This window comes from Limulus polyphemus, unplaced genomic scaffold (genome assembly GCF_000517525.1).
Source record: "Limulus polyphemus unplaced genomic scaffold, Limulus_polyphemus-2.1.2 Scaffold1040, whole genome shotgun sequence".
Taxonomy (NCBI): domain Eukaryota; kingdom Metazoa; phylum Arthropoda; class Merostomata; order Xiphosura; family Limulidae; genus Limulus; species Limulus polyphemus.
In genome coordinates this window covers 112,759-132,407 of record NW_013666650.1, presented here as the reverse complement: position 1 = coordinate 132,407, position 19,649 = coordinate 112,759, and the positions used below count along the sequence as shown (strand labels likewise).

Here is a 19,649-nt window from a genome sequence, read left to right as displayed (position 1 = left end):
ACACACACACACACACACACATATATATATACACACAGACACATATATATATATGTATTTATGTATATACAAGTGCTAACTTGTATGATTACATATATATATATGATCGTGCAGATACTTTTTATACAGATAAGCATATACTAGGGTAAATACATGCCAACACCATTAGACATCGGTGAAAACAAATATATCGACTGTACATGGCGTTAGTTTTGATTTCGCTCGCCAAGAGGTATTGGAATGTGAAACGATAAGAAAATAGCTACAACAAACTCTACGTTTATATATATATAGTCAATCGTGTTATTCCACGTAGTCATATACAAATATTGAAACAGTTGTCGATGTGCTGCACGTTATTCAAATATGTTCTATTTTAATGATGTTTTTCGGGACGTAGCTCGAAGACAGGATAACGTTAACACTGACTCACACATTCGTGGCTTTTGAAACAAATAAAAAAAAATCACGTGTATACGATAACGAAGTTAATTTTGTTTCTTGAACTTCTTTCGTACTTTATTGATAATATGCCATGAAATAAACAAATAATCGATTCAAAAAAGTTCTGCATGTCAACGGCTGGATTAGTTTTAGTTGTGATATTTACAAACAGTGGCCCCCGGCATGACAAGGTTTGTAGACATTATCGGGATATCCCCTCTTTGCTATTACCACCATGGGATTCCCCTTATGCTTCGAAATCCCGGGACGCCTGCAGCAGCTACAGGGCAGCGAGCTGGGAACAGCTGACGAGGGGGAGGGAGAAAATTCAACCCATCTTCACAGTCTGCTCCTCCTCCACGTAAACCACTAAAGAGCTTTTACATAGCAGTAAGAATAAAATCTAAGACTTTACGGAAAAGTAGATATTGCACAGATGAAGATTTTATGGAAAGTACAAAATACACTGATGAAGATTTTATGGAAAGGTAGATATTGTACCGATGAAGATATAAAGGAAAGTACAAAATACACTGATGAAGATATAAAGGAAAGTACAAAATACACTGATGAAGATTTTATGGAAAGGTAGATATTGCACTGATGAAGATTTTATGGAGAAGTAGATATTGCACTGATGAGGATTTTATGGAAAGTACATAATACACTGATGAAGATTTTATGGAAAGGTATCTATATATTGCACTGATGAATATTTTATAGAAAGTACATAATACACTGATGAAGATTTCATGGAAAGTACATAATACACTGATGAAGATTTTATGGAGAAGTAGATATTGCACCGATGAAGATTTTATGGAGAAGTAGATATTACACCGATGAAGATTTTATGGAAAGGTAGATATTGCACTGATGAAGATTTTATGGAAAGGTAGATATTGCACTGATGAAAATTTTATGTAAAAGCATATTTTATATAGTTGAAGATTTTATGATGGAGGAAGTATTTAAAGTGTTGAAAGTCAGATATCAATTCCATTCTATATTTCTACTATTTTAAGTAAAACATCAAATTGCTTTACTGTTTTATCTTCCATTTATTCTCTCAGTCAATGACATGTTTTGTGTGATTAACTTTTACACACAAACTAGCGGAATTATTTTGCAGCAATTTTTATACGGTGTAAGAAACGTTTTAAAAGCCATTTTTCAATCAAATGTCAAATGTTTTTTTGTTTCGTGACGTCAAGTTGTCGTGTTTACCAATGCGTTACTGTTATAGTCTTTCGGGCTGATCTCACAAACCTTAATCTGGAAATTACTTTCATGATAATTGTGACGCTGACTCAAAATATTCTGGCAATGAAAAAGAGAGTAAAGACCATCAATAAGAGGTCATAGCCCTACTTTGACTGCTTCTGACGGGTTAGTAGGTTATTTATATTGCTATCTCTTCCTTTCCAGCTTATTGTTAGTGTTGCACGCATGACTCGGTTGCTCTCTGCTAGACTATGATATTTTCTGCTCTGTAGCTCCTACAAGCAACTCGACACGGGACATCCACGGGAGTTGGTCACACGTGCAAGTCTGGGCCTTTGCCAAACAATCACCTCAGCCCGGGCAACTAAGCCACAGGTTGGAAGCTGCGCGATAGTTGTTAGCATGAAGCACAATCACACTAACCAATACACGTGGTATTAGAGCTTTTTGGCATGGTGCCAAGACAACAAATAAATTTCAAGTTAATTAAACACAGAGTATCTTGAGGAAGTTTTAAGCCAAGGTACGAATAACACGATAACAAGCATATAATTCACTGTCGTTTTAGGGTTCATCTAAAAAATTCCGTGTAAACTCATTTGATAATAATCTTTTGAGGCCTCATGTATGCGGACACTGCGTAAAGTGAGCGGCGGGGGATCATTGATAAAAAGTATTTTATAAGATTAAAAACAGTTTTTTAAACAAATCCCATTAACAAAAAATGGACTTATGTATTCAATGTAAACTTTCTTGATTTAAAAACCATGAAGATTTTTACAGCAAAAGCGTCGTATTTGGAATGTTCAGTCTAAACGGCACCTTATGCGACACATGAGTTAAACACTGTCAGTGGGAGACTGTCATGCCTCCACAGCTGAAGGTGCATGTTCTCAGACATATTCGCAGCTTGAACTTTGGAACATCTGATCCAAAACTTGTCACGCTAACCACTTAGCCTGTCCGACCCTGCAATAGTTCCTTTAACACTTTAGAAAACGCACAATTATAAATTATAGATTATTACGGCCATTTAAAAAATTATCTTTGGACGTTAGTTTGTAAAATAAGAAACCTTTATATTAAAAACAAAAGACATTTGCACCTCTAAGAATATGACATTTTTTTATATTTTAATTACTAAATATTTAACTTGATTTGGTTATACTTGTGGCTCTGGACGTTAGTTTGTAAAATAAGAAACCTTTAAATTAAAAACAAAAGACATTTGCACCTCTAAGAAAGTGACATTCTTTTATTTTTTAATTACTAAATATTTAACTTGATTTGATTATACTTGCGGCTTTGGACGTTAGTTTGTAAAATAAGAAACCTTTAAATTAAAAACAAAAGACATTTGCACCTCTAAGAATGTGACATTCTTTTATTTTTTAATTACTAAATATTTAACTTGATTTGATTATACTTGTGGATTTTAAAACATTTTAAATGTAAATGTGAAGAGTCTTTGCAATTAGCCTTGTATTATATGGAGCAAGAGTGCATACAAAATAAGACAAATTACACTTTATTCGTTATGGTGGTTGTTTTTTAGTTGAATATTTATAAATAACTAGACAGTACAAATGATTTTCATACAACATTACAAAATGTACACAAGCAATAGTTTACCAACTGAAACTATTATATTTTAACCATTTATAACTAAAAAAAAGAATACATCGTTATTCAGATATATTCTGACAATCTTTTTTTCAAACTGTTCTTGTAGATGTTCTGCAGTTAACGTTTCTGTGAACAGGATGTAAATGGTCATAAACTTGCATTAATCTTCTCAGGTTAAGTTGACGCATCACAGAAGCTCACTTGGTCAAACTTTTTTGCCATTGCTTCCCCGGGGTGTAGATTATATTCAAATGAAAGGAGAGTATAGAGGATTTCTCAGGCTTAGTATCAGCTAGGAGTTAATTTCCCCTTTGAAAACGTTTAATGATAAGGATTGCTGATTTAGATAATATAGGATTGTGGGATACTGCATTAAGACTTAACAGTGTAATTAATACAGGCGCTATCCTTTGTGGTTCTTCCGTTAGTGCAACATTTTGACTTCAAATGTACTTGGAAATACTACAATAGTACAACGATAAAACACCTCCCAGAAGGCCTACATTTACGAAACGAAAAACAATATAACAAGCTGAGCATTGCAACTCTATACTAAATATCTAATACAGCAATATTCTGTTGTATTACCGAAACAACTACATGCTGTCAGGACTGATTTTCTCTATTTTATATTTTTATTCCGAACCGATAAAAGACATTGCTAAAAACGATGAAAATAGTGAAAATATCCCCTAAAGATGGAGGTACAAGAACGAAAAAAAAAACTATTTTGACTTTGTTTGTTTGTGTACTTTAGAGTAAAGCCACATTAGGCTATCTGCTGTGTCCACCGAGGGGAACGAACCCCGGATCTTATTTCCTAATGACTTCACATCAGGCGTAAACGTAATTCCATTTTCAATTACACTAACATGTACTTTATTGAATATTAGTTAATATTCTTTTATTATTAAAAACTGACCAATTCGGTGGAGATATTTTGTTTTTATTCGTGACTATATTAAGATTACTTTCTATATCGATACCTGGATTTATGAAAGATCCATTGTTTAATACTTGGATAGGTCAAAATATTTGTGACTGAAGGCACTTAACGGATAAATAAATAAAATTTCTTGTTAAGCCTAAAATAAACTTATTTCAATACAGATTCATGAAGAATACTGAAGTGCTAAATGTAGCTGGAATGCAATAGTATAAAGGTGTGTGTATTACTAAAAACTACACCAACAGAGTAGTTATGTTTGTAGACACACCTACACTGTCCATTAGTTTTAAGGTAGATAATTAAGTTTGTTCATTTTACTTTTAGTTCCTTATTTCATTTCCGAATTGTTATATTGTATAATCCAGCGTTTCCCAAACTATGTTCCGCGGAACACCGATGTTCCTTCCGAGATTGATAGGCGCTCCGCGAGAAAATCATGATTTGAAATTTTAATAAAATAGTTAACACTTTTTGTACGATCATAACTTATTATGAAATATTTTCCTATGTATTAGAATTAGATAATATCGATTTCACATTGAAGAAGAATTATAGAAGATGCCAGATCTATTCTACATAATATCTTAGTGAAGAGGTTTGTACCTGAAATATATTATAAGCATAAAAATGTAAAAATTCATTAATATGTAATTTGATTAAATAAATAATATACAAATCTAGAGGACGCTGCGCACGCAACATACCCTCTACACCGATAATTCACGTGTCTAGTGTTCCGTAAGTTTTTCTCAGTTGAAAAGTGTTCCGTGGTCAAAAATATTTGGGAATCGCTGGTATAATCTGTTAGTTCCTAGACTTTTCTATAGTATTGAATAGTAGGACTAATCTACTAAAAGGTAGCACGAGCAAACATTTCGCTAAGATTTTGATACGTATTTGTGGTAAATTACCTTTATTATATCGTGATCACACAAAACTGGCTAATTAATTTACTTTTTGTTTTGATGTATTGGATATAAATACCGAGTAGTTTGATAAACAGACTTGGTCAAATCATATCAATACATATGTTTATAAAGATTTTTTAATACAAAAAGGTAGCGTACGTATTATGTTCAACACCTTTTTTTTTTTATATTTGGTGTAAGAAGTTAATATTTCCATTAAACTAACGAAAGCTACATACACATCACATTTGGCGGGATTCTATCTACATGTATGAGATTATTCCTGATTTATGTTTCTGCGTCCTTGAACTTTCCAAGCCAGAAGTAATTTTTGCATCTACGGGAAACTAGTAGGATTTGCTGATCACACCGAGCGATATCCTTTCAAATGCAACCGATTTCAAAGATATAATGGTGTTTCGTGAAGTAACTGGGTTTGGTTGTGGTTTGTTTTTCGCACAATGCTACTCGAGGGCTGTCTGCGCTAGCCGTCCATAATTTTAGCGGTGATAGACTAGAGGGAAGGAAGCTCGTCAACAACACCCACCGCCAACTCTTGGGCTACTATTTTACCAACGAATAGTGGGATTGACTGTAACATTATAACGACTCCCACGGCTGAATGAATGGTCGAGCATGTTAGATGACGGGGATTCGAACCCTCGACCCTCAGATTGCGAGTCGAGCGCTCTAACCACCAGATCAATAAGTGGGATAAACAACAACAAAAATATGCATACAAATTAGCAAATAAGCTCTCTGTTGAGAAGAGAATGGCAGAGCCGGAACAAGCTATGTTACGAGGTACAATATTTCTGTGGTCTTTTAAAACCATTTCGTCAATATATATACACACACACACACACATTGGAAGTTTTAGACAATGCTTACGAGAACATGTTATAGTAAAGTATTACGATACTATTTTAAATGTTTCGTATTCGCACTTTTGTAGGCATATTTATAGCAGGTAACTGAATCAAATTCATGCATATAAATAAAACGGACTTAAGCTTGTTTGACCTTAAATACTTATCATCAAAGCACACATTTTTACGTCAATCATTCAGAAACAACAACAACAACAACATAAAAGAAAACAATTACAATAGAGCAAAATTTGTTGTTGTTGTTTGTAATTAAGCACAAAGCTACACAATGGGCTATCTGTGCTCTGCCCACTACGGGTATTGAAACCCGGATTCCAGTGTTGTAAGTCCGCAGACATACCGCTGTGCCATTGGGGGCTAGAGCAAAATACACAACAGTTAATAATTTTAACATTATTAAATTAAGTATTAAATTTGGAACATCGATAAAAGACCTAAATAGTTGTTACAAATGTTATACAAGAAAATTTCTACCTACCAACAGATCCATACGAATAAGTTTCCTGGCGCAGACTTTCAACATTTGTCTGTGTTGCTACCGAAATATATTGGTTCTCAACGGGTGGAAGCGGACCTTCGTTGACAGTCCAGCCACACCGGATGTGGACGGAATGGGTGTTAATATTCTGTGATTGAAAGGGTCGAAGAGTAGGGAAAGACTGGTCAGATGAAGAAAACAAGTCAGTACGTGGACTACAATCAAGAGGGAAGGAACTGGGACGAACGAAAGCATTGACCGAAGACCAAAGAGCATTCCTGGTCTGAAGACTTCCAGAGGAAGTATGTGAACAACAATTTTGACTTTCTCCACACACACACAGACAAGAATGGTCAACTGAACTACGTGAATCAGATTTATAGGGAGTAGTTTCCATATTATTTTCATCAGCTGACCACTGTTCACCCATACCAGTTGCACACAAACCTACATCATCTGTGGAAGTATCCATGCTGAAAATAAATATTTCTTGGCAGCTGTTCCGAATCGGTGAAGCCTCGTAGCCACTATCTTGGGATTCTTGAAGCCGGGATCTCTCTGATCGGTCTATGTTCGCCACTGGAGGACAATCTTCCTCGAAGACGGGAGGAAATTCCTCGGTGTGCGGGTCACCTTCTCCGTCCATTATTGCATCTGCTGAACACAAGGAATAATCAAGCAACGCCCTCAGATTAAATCATGAGTAAAATATATTACAGACACTACAGATCAGAGATAAAACACACCCAGTATAATTAAAACATTTAACTCGCTCCCAAGAGAAAGAAGAAGATAACGAAGACCAGTGGTTTTCATATAATAGAAAGAAATTTAAATAATTTTATAAGCAAGTATATGACATTATAGCGATTGTTTGTTCCGCCTATTTTTTAAGGCATGGCTTTATTTAAGACTATGTTTTAAATATAAATGCATAAATCAGAAATAGCTACTTTTGAACAGAAGAGAGCCCATCAGATTATGACGTAATTCTAATTTCTAAACACATCCGTGGGTTCTACAATCGTAATGTCGAACGGATCAAAGAAAAATAAGCATGCAAAATAAAATAATGTAAAATCATGCAAAACAAAGACAACAATAATTTGTATCTTAATGCTTCAAGAACAAATGTTAAATTACCAGTATTCATTTGGAAAACCTCGAAACTGTCTCCTAGTAAAACACGATGACATGACTTGTGTACCAGCTGAGACACTGGTACTGTATTGTTTATATAAGCATGTTGGGCTAAATGTTGTAAAATAACTCTTACAGTAGATCGTGCTTTCATTCTACGTATATCAGTTATTTTTGTATCCGTCATGTCAAAGCCTACAGTTACTGTAATTAACTTGAACAGCGAGAATGCCATAAAAGTCGTTATATATATAACTAAAAGGGTCACTTGTGTTTTCCTAACATCCTGACACATCTGTTAAGCTAGCATTTAAATGAGAAAATTCATTTAAAGACAGGAAAGGCGATTTTGCAAATAAAGAAGCTCGCTGACTTCCACTAATTTCTTACAACGTTTATTATAGACTTGAATTTTAATGGAATAATGAAAGACACGAAATTGTTTGTAACAAAAACTGAGATGTACGTTCTCCTAAACTTCAAATCAACCATAAAAACATCGATTGTGTTGATTCACTAAACATTAACTTGAATGATAACCATTTCCTTCAAGAATTTTTTATTCAACTAATAAACACATGATGATACTAAAACCTTAAATAGACATGACTCTTTTACAGCATGTGATTATCACGCTCTACGATTCTATGGTTTATTTAGCCTAATAAAGCTATAATAATACTAAATGTCACTAGATGGAGCTACGATACTTTGTTGTTTTTTTTTAATGAAATTCGATGACTAATTGCGAGAGATGCTTGAAACAGTTTGGATGACTAATTTCAAGTTATGTAACGCTTGATCATTACTTCACGGATTTCATTGCGGCTCTAATGGTGAGCATCTAGCTCAATAGCCAGAGACTATGTTTAGCAGACATCCGGAATTCTAGTTACATACGTTGTAGTACATGTTATCGACATAGACGCAGTTAAAATTTCATACCACTGGCATTCAACATCTAATAATAACAATAATATGTATGTCTAGTATGAATTTAACATTTATCGACATTTCTGTAAATTACAAATTTATATCAATATGAGTCCAAATAGTAAAATCTGAATCAACGTGCGGATATGTACATATATATATATTTGTTTTCTTATAAAATTTCGTATAACAGGGAACATGCCAAACACGCAGTACGAGCATCAAACAGAGGAAAGAAAACGTGATAGACTTTCATAGAGCGAACTATATTTTCTAATACGTTAAACTGTGATTTTGTTGCAGATCTGAGAACATTTGTCAGTAAAACTGTACAAGTGTTACAGGAGGCACACAACAAGAGAGTAGTCAGAAAACTATAACATATATTATTAATTTGTGACAGTCACACATATCACTCAAAACTATTTGTTTTGGTAGTCACATGAAAAACATCAATATCAGTATTGAGCCTCAGCAATACGTAGCTCAACGTTTCGCCATCTGTCTGTCCTCATTCCCACTCCGTTTAATACGATGTACCGCAGACCGAAGGATTGCAGCAGTCTCTCTTTTGTCGTTCGATGCTGTTTTCTTAGTGCAAACTACGCAATGAGCTCTCTTCGCCGAGAGGAATAAAACCCCAAATTTTAGTGTTACAAGTTCGCAAACTTATCGCTGACCCACGAGGGGGGTAGTGGTGGTGTTCGAACTGTTAAACTAAACGGACATACAAACTTTCCACAGGATGCAGATCCGTTATGATGAAAATATTAAAAAAAAAAGAGTATTCCAGTACAGAATGCAGAAGCAATGACGTGTAAAATTAATCTTACAAAACCTAACATCTCCCTTTCCCTAAAAACAGTGAGTGATTGGTTGCATTATGTTTCTTCTGGAATGAGGAGGAGGAGACAGTGCCTACATCATCTATCGAAATTGTTGTTTGAATAACAGAAGTTGTAGAAGACTTAACAGAAATGTTTGTAAATACCCAAGCTCTATTCTTCACCTCTTTTGTCTTGGCTAAGTACTACTTCAAGTACAACCTTCGAATCAGCACCCTGCATTGCAAATGGTGTATTCCGCTTTAGGGTTCGCTGAAACAGGTGATGAAGAGTGAGTGCGCTTACAACATCTAGTTGTTTCTTTTATTGTGGTTATCATGTAAAACTCGGCAAAACACGTTAACACTTACCATCATTTCAACATATTAACATGGACTCTACTATTAATATAACCTGCAGAGAACTTATAACCCCATTGTTTTTCTAAAGCGATAGTGTATGAATCTTCCTTCCTGTTCTGTAGACAATGAGCTGAAATTTTATCCCTATTTTTATTTATTAGAACTGATGTTAATGGCGAAGTTCTGTACGTATGTGAAAGAATAAACGGAAGGATAGCTATCGTTTCACTATATTCACTCCCTGTAAGATTTCCTAGTACGTATTTGAGAAGTATATCAAAAGTGTTGTGTCAGCTAGTAATCTAGAAGTGTTAAAGATTTGCTACTTTCAATTGATTCATTGTTATAGATGGTGTTGTAGTTGTCAACAGTTTATCTAGATTAATGAGATTTCCAAGAAACAAGCCCTCTGGTGAAGCAGCTCGATTTTTTTTTGGGGGGGGGTAATTTTAAGTTTTAGATTTTCCTTCTTTAACTTCAAAACGTATTCTATGATCATTGTTTGAAGCATCACTGGAACTCTTACTCTGGATAATGATACCACTAAGGTAGATTAAAACACTGTATCACGGTAATTTCGACAGAATATTATCCATTAATGTTGGCCCCCAGTGGCACAGCGGTATGTCCGCGGACTTACAACGCTAGAATTCGGGTTTCGAAACCCGTGGTGAGCAAAGCACAGATTGCCCATTGGAAGCCCATAACGCTTTGTGCTTAATTACAAACAAACAAATCATTAATGTTTCATAGTGGAAATGGCAGAGCAAAAAAAAAAAAGCTGTAATTGTCAAAAATTTGCTTTGTAAAAAACGTTTTATCTCGACTTTGTTTCTAGCTGTCAATTTCTGCTCTGTGAATCAAGGGAATGAAAACAAAGTAAAGTTAGACAACACATTTCAATCAAATAATTAATCCATGACAGGGGATCAGCATCCTTTTTAGTGTTGTTTACTTTTCTGTAGTCAGAAGATGAACAAAGTGTTCATCTTTCTTTATCAGGGCAATGGGTCTGCCTTTATATATGACTTGGCTTTCTTTTTTAATACCACGTTTTTAAATGGCTAACCTATTTAATTTTAGCGTTATTTACAACAAAAAACGGTATTTCGAAGAAGCTCTTTATTGAAATGTTTTTACTTATTTGCAGTGACATCTTCAATATGGTACGCAAATAACAGAAAGTCATGTGTTTTTTCCGTACCATTTCTTCAGTAAATTGATTGAACATGAATTACACATAGCGTTCTGAAACGCATTTCGTAAGTTATAAATGGATCCTTTCTAAGACACGTAGTTTAATTACGAACCTTCATTAATATTAATAACATATTCCCACATCAAATACTATAAAATAACTTTTTTGTAGTAATAATTACAATGTATTTTTCCGAGCACAAAACTATGCGAAACCACGTATGGGTTTAATAGTTTGCTAGAATTTACATCGTTACATGAAACGTCACTCGACACTTGTAAAAATCTATACCAGTATATTGATAAAATACCATTAAAGTGAAGAAGATTCTCTGTCGTTTTTTTATTTGTTTAATTTTTTACATGGTGAATAAACCATCCTGTAGGGTTAAAGATAAAATATAAATTTGTTACAATATAAAGAAATTTACTTCCAAATAGTGGTACTGTGATGGTGTTTAAGGGCAGCGCATAAGGCGGAAAGATAAAATTTCAAGATCTTAACTTGTTTGGAAAGTTAAATATGACATGAGAGATATTTCCTGTGTATTTTTGTTTGTTTGTATGATATATATATATATATATATATATACATATACAGCTCCACATCCGGGTCTCAAATGTTACGGTATAATAATAAAACTGACTCCCGGAAGTACAATAATTTTTAAAAGCGAATTATACATACAAAACATAAAAAGCAACCTGTTAGTTAGCATGGAATTAAAAGAAATTGCCTCATGTAGTATACATTCACCCACAACATCTCCCCTTATGAATGAATGCTATACTCGTGAGCTTATAACTTTAAAATTTGATGTTCGATACCAGCGATGGGCACAAAACAGATAACCCTTGTGCAACTCTGTGCTTAATACAAACACATTACAACAGTTGAAGCAAGATCAAAATCTTGACATAATGCTCATGTATTCCTTAATGATATTTTCAAGTTTGTCAAATCTTAATTTACTGCAACAACAAGGAACAAGGAACTTGAATATAACCTAAGGTAAAATAACAAATATTCTTTTTACATTAAGATACACTACGGTGTGGCGGCCCTGTACGTTATTTTTTATTTGTTTGTTAGATTAACGGTCGGTTCAGACTTCGAAAAATTACTTTTTATTGCTAACTTTCATTGTGTATTTATTACTCATTTAAACTTGCGTGTTAAAACTACATACAAGTTATTTAAAACCAATACTTTTTAAGTAAGTTAAAATAAGTCCCACCTGATAGGTTCTCCAAATCGTTGCTAAAGCTGCTCCGTGTAGTATCTGGCGTCTTTTTTTCTCTCAAGAAAATCAATGACTCAGCGGGTTCTCAAGTTTGTCGTTTCTGCTCTCTTTGAAAGAAAGAAAGAAAAAATCTTTCGAGATGCAAAAGACAATTAATCAGCTCTCTTATTGTCAATTTATTAAGCAAAACCTAATGATTTTCAGAATTAGCACATATGTCAATATGTTAGCGTGTTAGCGAACATAAACTGTGTGGTGTTTACTTTCACTGTGCAAATACTGGGAAGGGTAGCGGGCAAGTTGTCAAATCCATACTCAGAAAATATTGTTTTCCCGCGCGAACGGTATCCTGTTTTCGTTCAGACAGTTGCTCGCTGGCAACCAGGGCTATGATGACATCATGTTCCTCAGACTCGAGAGTGTACAGCGTTTCGTAGAGGCTCGGCGAACGAGTGACTCAACCAAGAAGACCCGTTATAACAATTACCAATACTAAGCAGTACACCTGAGCAAGGCAAAGGAAATGTTAGATGAGATTTTTGTCACATTTTCTTAGCATTTTTATTTATGTTATAAACTTGCCGAATACGTTGAACCAAATTTTAGTAATACAAAGTTAAGAATAATGCAAGTTAAATTATAACAAATAATACATGATAATAGATTCTGTTATTTTTATTATACATTTTACAACTTTCTTCAGCAGTACAGACGTTCCTGTAGTTCGTTTTAAATAAATTAAACACAGAAGTTTCAAATAAAAGACTCATTGTTTATCTATGTACTGTAGGTATCCTGACAAATATATGTAAACCTTTCCTCAAGAGTTTTATCCACAAAATGAACTCATGCTTATAGGTTTAGAAACCTGCAAAACATCATTTCAAATATCAATTGATAACATTGTAGAGTCAACTGTGACCACATTAAAATAAGTCAGTCTTCGAGAACAATACAAATCCAGCTCAAAAGCGTGAAACTATGTGAAAAACGCTTATCAACTTTGATACAGTTATAGCGAAATTTCAATTATTTTTAATCTAGTCAAGGTCTTCATTGTCTTTTTCTCGAGCCCACAATACAGGTAGGAATTAAGAGAAAAGAAGTCGAAAAAATTATTAATATTAATAAGGACCGCAGCCGATAGATTCCTATGATCAGATTTAAAATATTTTGCAGTTCTGAGTACATCTTTAGTTGATGTTTGATAAAAAGGGTACACAAAATAATACAAACAGGTAAAAAAATGACTCACTTAAAATGTCTCCAATAATAACATCACTGATAAGAATTACATCAGTTACACTATAAGAAAAGTAACAGTTTTAATAGGCATGTACAAAAATTACAAACTTATAATTAATTTCTATTTTTTGGAAATAAATTATGCCATGTTTTCAGAATCCACTTTATCTCTGTAGTATAAGCTCAAGAGAATCAATATAAACTATAATTTACTATAGTGTCAAACTTACTCTGATAATTGTACATATTAACATATAAAGAGTTACTGACGATGTAATTAGATGTTTTTTTTACACCCCCTTCTTTGAGATTTTTATTTGATGTCAATTTAAAGAAAAAAAAACGTCATAATATCGATAAAAACTTTATGCAGCAACTGCCGCTATAAAACAGTGAGACATCAGCACAACAACTGAAGTTGTTTGAAGATTACAAGTATGACGTGTGAATATGTGAAGTGAAACAGTAGATAAAATATATTAATTTGTCGTCCCCTGGTGGGTCAGCGGTAAATTTACGAACTTACAACACTAAAATCCGGGGTTCAATTACCCACGGATAGCCCATTGTGGCTTTGCACTAAAACAAACAAAATTAACTTTTCGACAACAACAACAAAAATTTTCAAGTATTCTCAAATTGACTGTCAAAATACTGACAGTACGTAAATAAATTATAAACTTTTAACTATAGGTGAAAACGTATATTTGTTTTCTTGGAATTGCTGCTACTTCTATTAAATTTATTACAAATAAAAAAATTAATAACTTTTAAACGATCTACTGAAGTCCCAAGTCAACGACAAAAAAAAAGAAATCTGTCGATGATTCAACCACCACATGTGGTGGCTTAATACACGATTCGCTGTACGGATTCACAATGAAGGAATGCATATCTCACTGTCCCATCAGAAATTTAAACTTCAACCTAAACATAAAATATATGTTATAGCTAATACTCCCCCCAACCCCCAGATAAAACCTTTTGTTGCATAATAATGTCCTTTATTGTCAGTTTTTGGGTTGTTTTTTTTTGGAGTTCTAACTTCCATAAAGACTCAAAATAAGTAAATCCAACTTTTTTTTAAGTCAGTGTGTTGGGCGCACAAAAATTTATTTGTGTCACTTTTCATCTTGATTGTTGTAAATATGACTGCGCGGGAGTACAAAACATACATTTTTGGGTGGTTTGACCTTTGACCCCAAAAAATCCTTAAAGAGGCCTAAATAAAAAAAATGAAAAAGGAGTATGGGCGTATTGGACCAAGGTAAAACTCTACCAAGTTTCAAAGTCAATCCGCTGAGAAATGAAGGAATGGTGGTTGATTGAAAAGCGTTTGGAAGAAGAAGAAAACAGCATGACGCTATGCGGAGACACAACAATAAAGATACATTTATCACATTGCTGAACGGTTTAAAAGGATTCTGAGCATGCGCTTGTTATTACATAGATTTTATTTAATTAATAGCACTGAACACATATACAGAAAAAAGGCTGTAAAAGTAGAATAGATACACTTTTCACATGTTTTATTAATCATAGCCATTAAATTACAACAATAAGAAAACATTACGCATACAACAAAAATGTTTAAACGGTATGATAACGTTTAAGCTAACTTATATATCGAGATAATTTTCCATAAGCGTCAAAATCCAGTTTATTTTGTTGTTGCTATAGCAATGTTTTGACTCGCCCATGATTATACGTAACAAAACACTGTAGATTAAACTTCTCACAGTGTGACAATGTTATAAAGTTTTCAAAATGAGACGCTTTGTAGTCCCCCCAGTCGCACAGTGGTATGTATGCGGACTTATAATGCTAGAAGCCGGGTTTCGATACTCGTGGTGGGCAGAGCACAGATAGTCTATTGTGCAGCTTTGTGTTTAACTATAAACAAACAAAGATGCGATTTAATTATTTTTCTCTATCAACAAAATTTCGAATTCTGGCTGAGGCTCGGGAATGCTTTGTATTGCTAAAAGTAAAAAATCGTATGCGATTTATATATACACGTTCGAATGACGGTTAGGATACATTAAAATCCAGTTTCCTAGAAGAATTTAACACTGTACTACATTCCTCAATAAAATAACTTACAAGATTACATAAAGTTATGTTACTGACAAATAAGTGTTATTGCTTAGCAATCTTCACGTCCTCCGGTGGCTAAGCGATAAGCTTAAGCGCTTATAACGCTATAATTGGGAGGTTCGATTCCTGCAGAAGCATAGTGCAACATTACGCTGAAAGTAAAAAAAAAAAAAAAATGCGAATTTTACTCTTTTAATGGCAAATTTAGAGGTTATATATATATATATATATAATATACACTCGTACATATACATGGCTACTTTTTTTGTAAGTTTATAATTCTATCCTAAAAGAAAACAAGCCTATGTCATTACACTTCACGGAAGAGAGAACATCCCATAATAAGCGCAGTCAGTATCGAAAGGTTTCTGAAATATTTTTACATGAAAAAACAAAACAAAAAACATCACATTCGCTGAAGTGTAAAAAAAATAAACGTATTTATATGCAAGTTACGTTGGACTTTATAACACATGGTGTATTACTTTAACTCAGTTAGTTCGTACTGTTGGGTTAAGAAGGTGTTTCTTCTATATGATCTTGATGTGGTATATGAAAATAACCTTGTATCTGCACTTTCATTACAGTTGGGGACAATAGCTGGTAATTAGCAAGCATTTTACCAAGTCATTTATTTATTTTTTAAACTTAACAATATCATCTTCTGCATTAGATTAATAGCACAAGGTAAAAAAATACCTTGCAAAATCATTCCTCTCTTCCTTACTGAAGAAAAAAAACAACAAAACAGTAATTTTGGTTCATTATAAATTTTAAGAACATCAAGTAAAAACAGTTTAATGACTAAAGATTTAACGAAGTGATTATTAGTAGTAGAAAATCTACTGACAGCAATTAACTTTTTAATTAAATGAAGTTTATCCCCAGTAGTAGTAGTCACGTGACAAAACGAATATATCAGCTGAGCTGATGAGCCTCGAGCAGGCGAAACTGTAGCCTACGGCAAGAGGAACGAACGGTGTAGTGAAAAATGTACTAGGCCTCTCTACTTCACATATTATATTTTCAATTTTTACCTGTGGTGAAAGGAAATCTGTATATAACACGTATATTGTTGTTAATATTTATACGCATACAAAGACAAGTATTTAAATGTTGTTGAAGTTAAGCTTAGAGAAACGGTTAGGGCACAAAGAGGTACTACTGCTAGATTTTTGGTAGATAACATAAATTATCGATTAGTAATTACATTGATTCAAAATCTGGCACTAATGGAAGCAGCGAAGTCAACTCTCTTAGAGCCAGTAAAAATTCCACTGATATTTTCATTGGTCAAAGGTTAATTACAACATTACTTTGTTAATGAAACAGTATTAACGTCCCATAACTTAAATATTGTATAATTAATTATGTTGCAATGTTGTTTGTTTTTTAAATACAAAAATTCTTTTAGAAGATTAATCGAAGTGAAAAGTAAAACAAAAATTAACAGATAAAATACTCAATAAATAATATTTTTATTCATCGTATTTTCACAGAAACATAAAATGGTCTCAATATCGGCAAATAATTAAAGATTAATTAATATTTTGGTTATAATTAGGATATTTATTCCTAAAATTTACACTATTACTTAGCGTACAGAATAAGAACCCCCTTTTTTTTTTAAATAAGAAATCACATTTACTAATTTTTGCCGTAAAATATCAATGCATTTTGTAACAACATTTAAATTATTTGAATAAAACAGCAGTTTGCTTTACTTAATCAAGATACTACTTATTCATAACACCTAAGCCTAGAATATTTGCTATAGTCGGTACTATCTGGTTAAAAGATATAAAGGTATATTATTATTATTACAAGAAATGTCCGTGTAGTTATTTCAAAGATTTAAGACCTTCAACGTGCAGCGTTGATTCCAGTTATTTTAAATTTAGAAATTTAACCAAACAGTCTTAACCTTGTCACATGTAAATTATTTAACATAACGTAAGTTTATTTGTCATATCACTATTTATTGATTTATGCCACTTTGTTATATTGCATCACCAATAATAGGCTTAACTAAGTACCTAAACTGAGGCTAAAGAGGTCGGTAGCCTAAAAAACGTTATCCTGCCTAAAATTTATGAGATGCTTCAACATTATAGATAGATTTATCTTTAAGTTTAAATAACCACTCGGGATACTAAAATGAAAACAACTTTTTTCATTCTTTTTTTCAGAACATAATCATTCATGTTTAAAGGTTGTGTAAATTATTAGGCCTAAGTTTCTACTTCAAACTTAACATTAAAACTAAGAAAAAAAAACAAGCATTAAGTTTAAGTTAAAAAGAAATTATTCATAAATGATATGCCTAAAAATACTTTTATTTAATTTATGCTTATGTATTCAACATAAAATCCCTTCGAGATTAATAAAAATTACCTGGCATTGTGGCAATTTGAAGCATATTGTGCTCGAGTTAGAACATGTTGACACAAGTCTTTAAGAAATATATTCAGTTAAAACTAACAGTAACAGTAAGACAATCGGTAGCCTACCTATACACCTTTAGCAACGGCGTTTTTCTAAGAATTACGATTTCTAATCAAACAGTTAGCATAGTCTAAGACATCGCCTTCTTACCTGATATTTCTAAAATATTGAAAGAAAACACCTTGAATACTGCTATTATATTCTTATAACTTTATTTCGAAGTACGACGAGGTGGGAAAAATGAAAACACTAACTTTAATCTTCACACGTAACACATACAAGTTGCAGGTTGTGTACTGAACTCTCTCTCCAAAACGCTAGACACTTTACGCGCGAAGAGTAGAGCGTGGGTTTGTTATGTATATGACATCACTCTGGTAGTTGGTTTTAACAACCAATGAGCGTGTTTCTAAAATACACTCTCGAGTAACTCGTATTTGACGATTTGATGACGTTTCAGGATGAGGTAAGAATAAACGTACTTGAACATTTGTGTAAAACGGGATATTCCAAAGATAATTTAACGTAAACTAACTATAACTTCTTAATTATCAATTAGTAAGCAGCGATGACCGGTTTTAGACCGTTGTTCATAATTACCGATATTATAAGAAATCAGTGGTTTTAAAGTAGAATGTGTACATAAATAACAGATAAAAGGTAAGTCACGTAGTATTAAAAAGAAAATTACAGTGATCCTTTTAAATAAAAGAAACGAAAAAACAACAACTCAATTTTCAGAATATATGTACAATAAATTCATTTCACGATCTTCCTTCACTTAAAAGAAACTTCAGAATTAAATGGGAAAAATAAAAAAAAGAAATAGATTAGTATTATAGACATAATCTGGTTAATAAGTTATTATCTACCACTAAATTACAAAAATATATCTATTCACAAATGCTGTTGCAATAAAAACAGAAATCATAATGATAGTACAATCGATGTTATTATCTTTAAGGCAAAGTGTTAACGTTAGATAAAAAAGTAATAAAAGTAATACACCTTTCAAATCACAATTATTCATTATTGAAAAACATCTTTGTTTAATTAAATTAATTATATACCACAGGATATATCCGGGTTTCGATACCTGTGTTGGGCAGAGAAAAGATAGCCCATTGTGTAGCTTTGCGCTTAATTACAAACAAACAATTCATAATTTCAAAAAATAAGTGAATTTATAAATAAGCAAAAAATTGGTAATTTCTTATGGACAAAAGATCCTTACTGATTATAAGACGATGCACGAACTTATAGTTTGAACTTTTATTCCAGGTAATGAAATAGTTTTAGACCAATTGTTACTATTATTTTTAAATGCACGTAAGTGATTATCAATTACCCCATCAAGGAAAAATTATCTGATCGGTTGTATTTCATCAGTTATGATGTCTTATATGGTCTTAGAGACAAAAATGATCTCAATATCCCGTCTATTAGCAAATGCTTAGCCTTGTTTATTTGACGAAATAATACAGACGAAGTATGATTATTTTGCAAAGCTGCACTGTAAAGGGTATATATAGGCAAACAATACTCGTTCGCAGTTTTGTCTCGCGACTGTGTAACCTGTTCCGTTTAACAAAGAAGCAAACACTGCAGGAAGAAAGACCTGTTCTTTCTAATAAAGAAGCAGG

At 33.0% G+C, this 19,649-nt stretch overlaps 1 protein-coding gene across 2 annotated transcripts in view; it reads right to left on the bottom strand.

Moving 5' to 3' along the window:
• LOC111086358 overlaps positions 1 to 18,311 on the bottom strand; it is a 69,356-nt gene extending 51,045 nt beyond the window's left edge. Inside the window, exons 1-3 of one of the 2 annotated variants that reach the window (XM_022388907.1) lie at positions 18,157 to 18,311; positions 12,214 to 12,326; positions 6,520 to 7,173 (exon numbers count right to left, since the gene is read on the bottom strand). In XM_022388907.1, the coding sequence (XP_022244615.1) occupies positions 6,520 to 7,165 (646 nt within the window). In that variant the 5' untranslated portion in view covers positions 7,166 to 7,173; positions 12,214 to 12,326; positions 18,157 to 18,311. The remainder of the gene's footprint in view (positions 1 to 6,519; positions 7,174 to 12,213; positions 12,327 to 18,156) is intronic. The other variant, XM_022388909.1, reaches the window with a different exon arrangement.
• Positions 18,312 to 19,649: the final 1,338 nt, after the last annotated feature.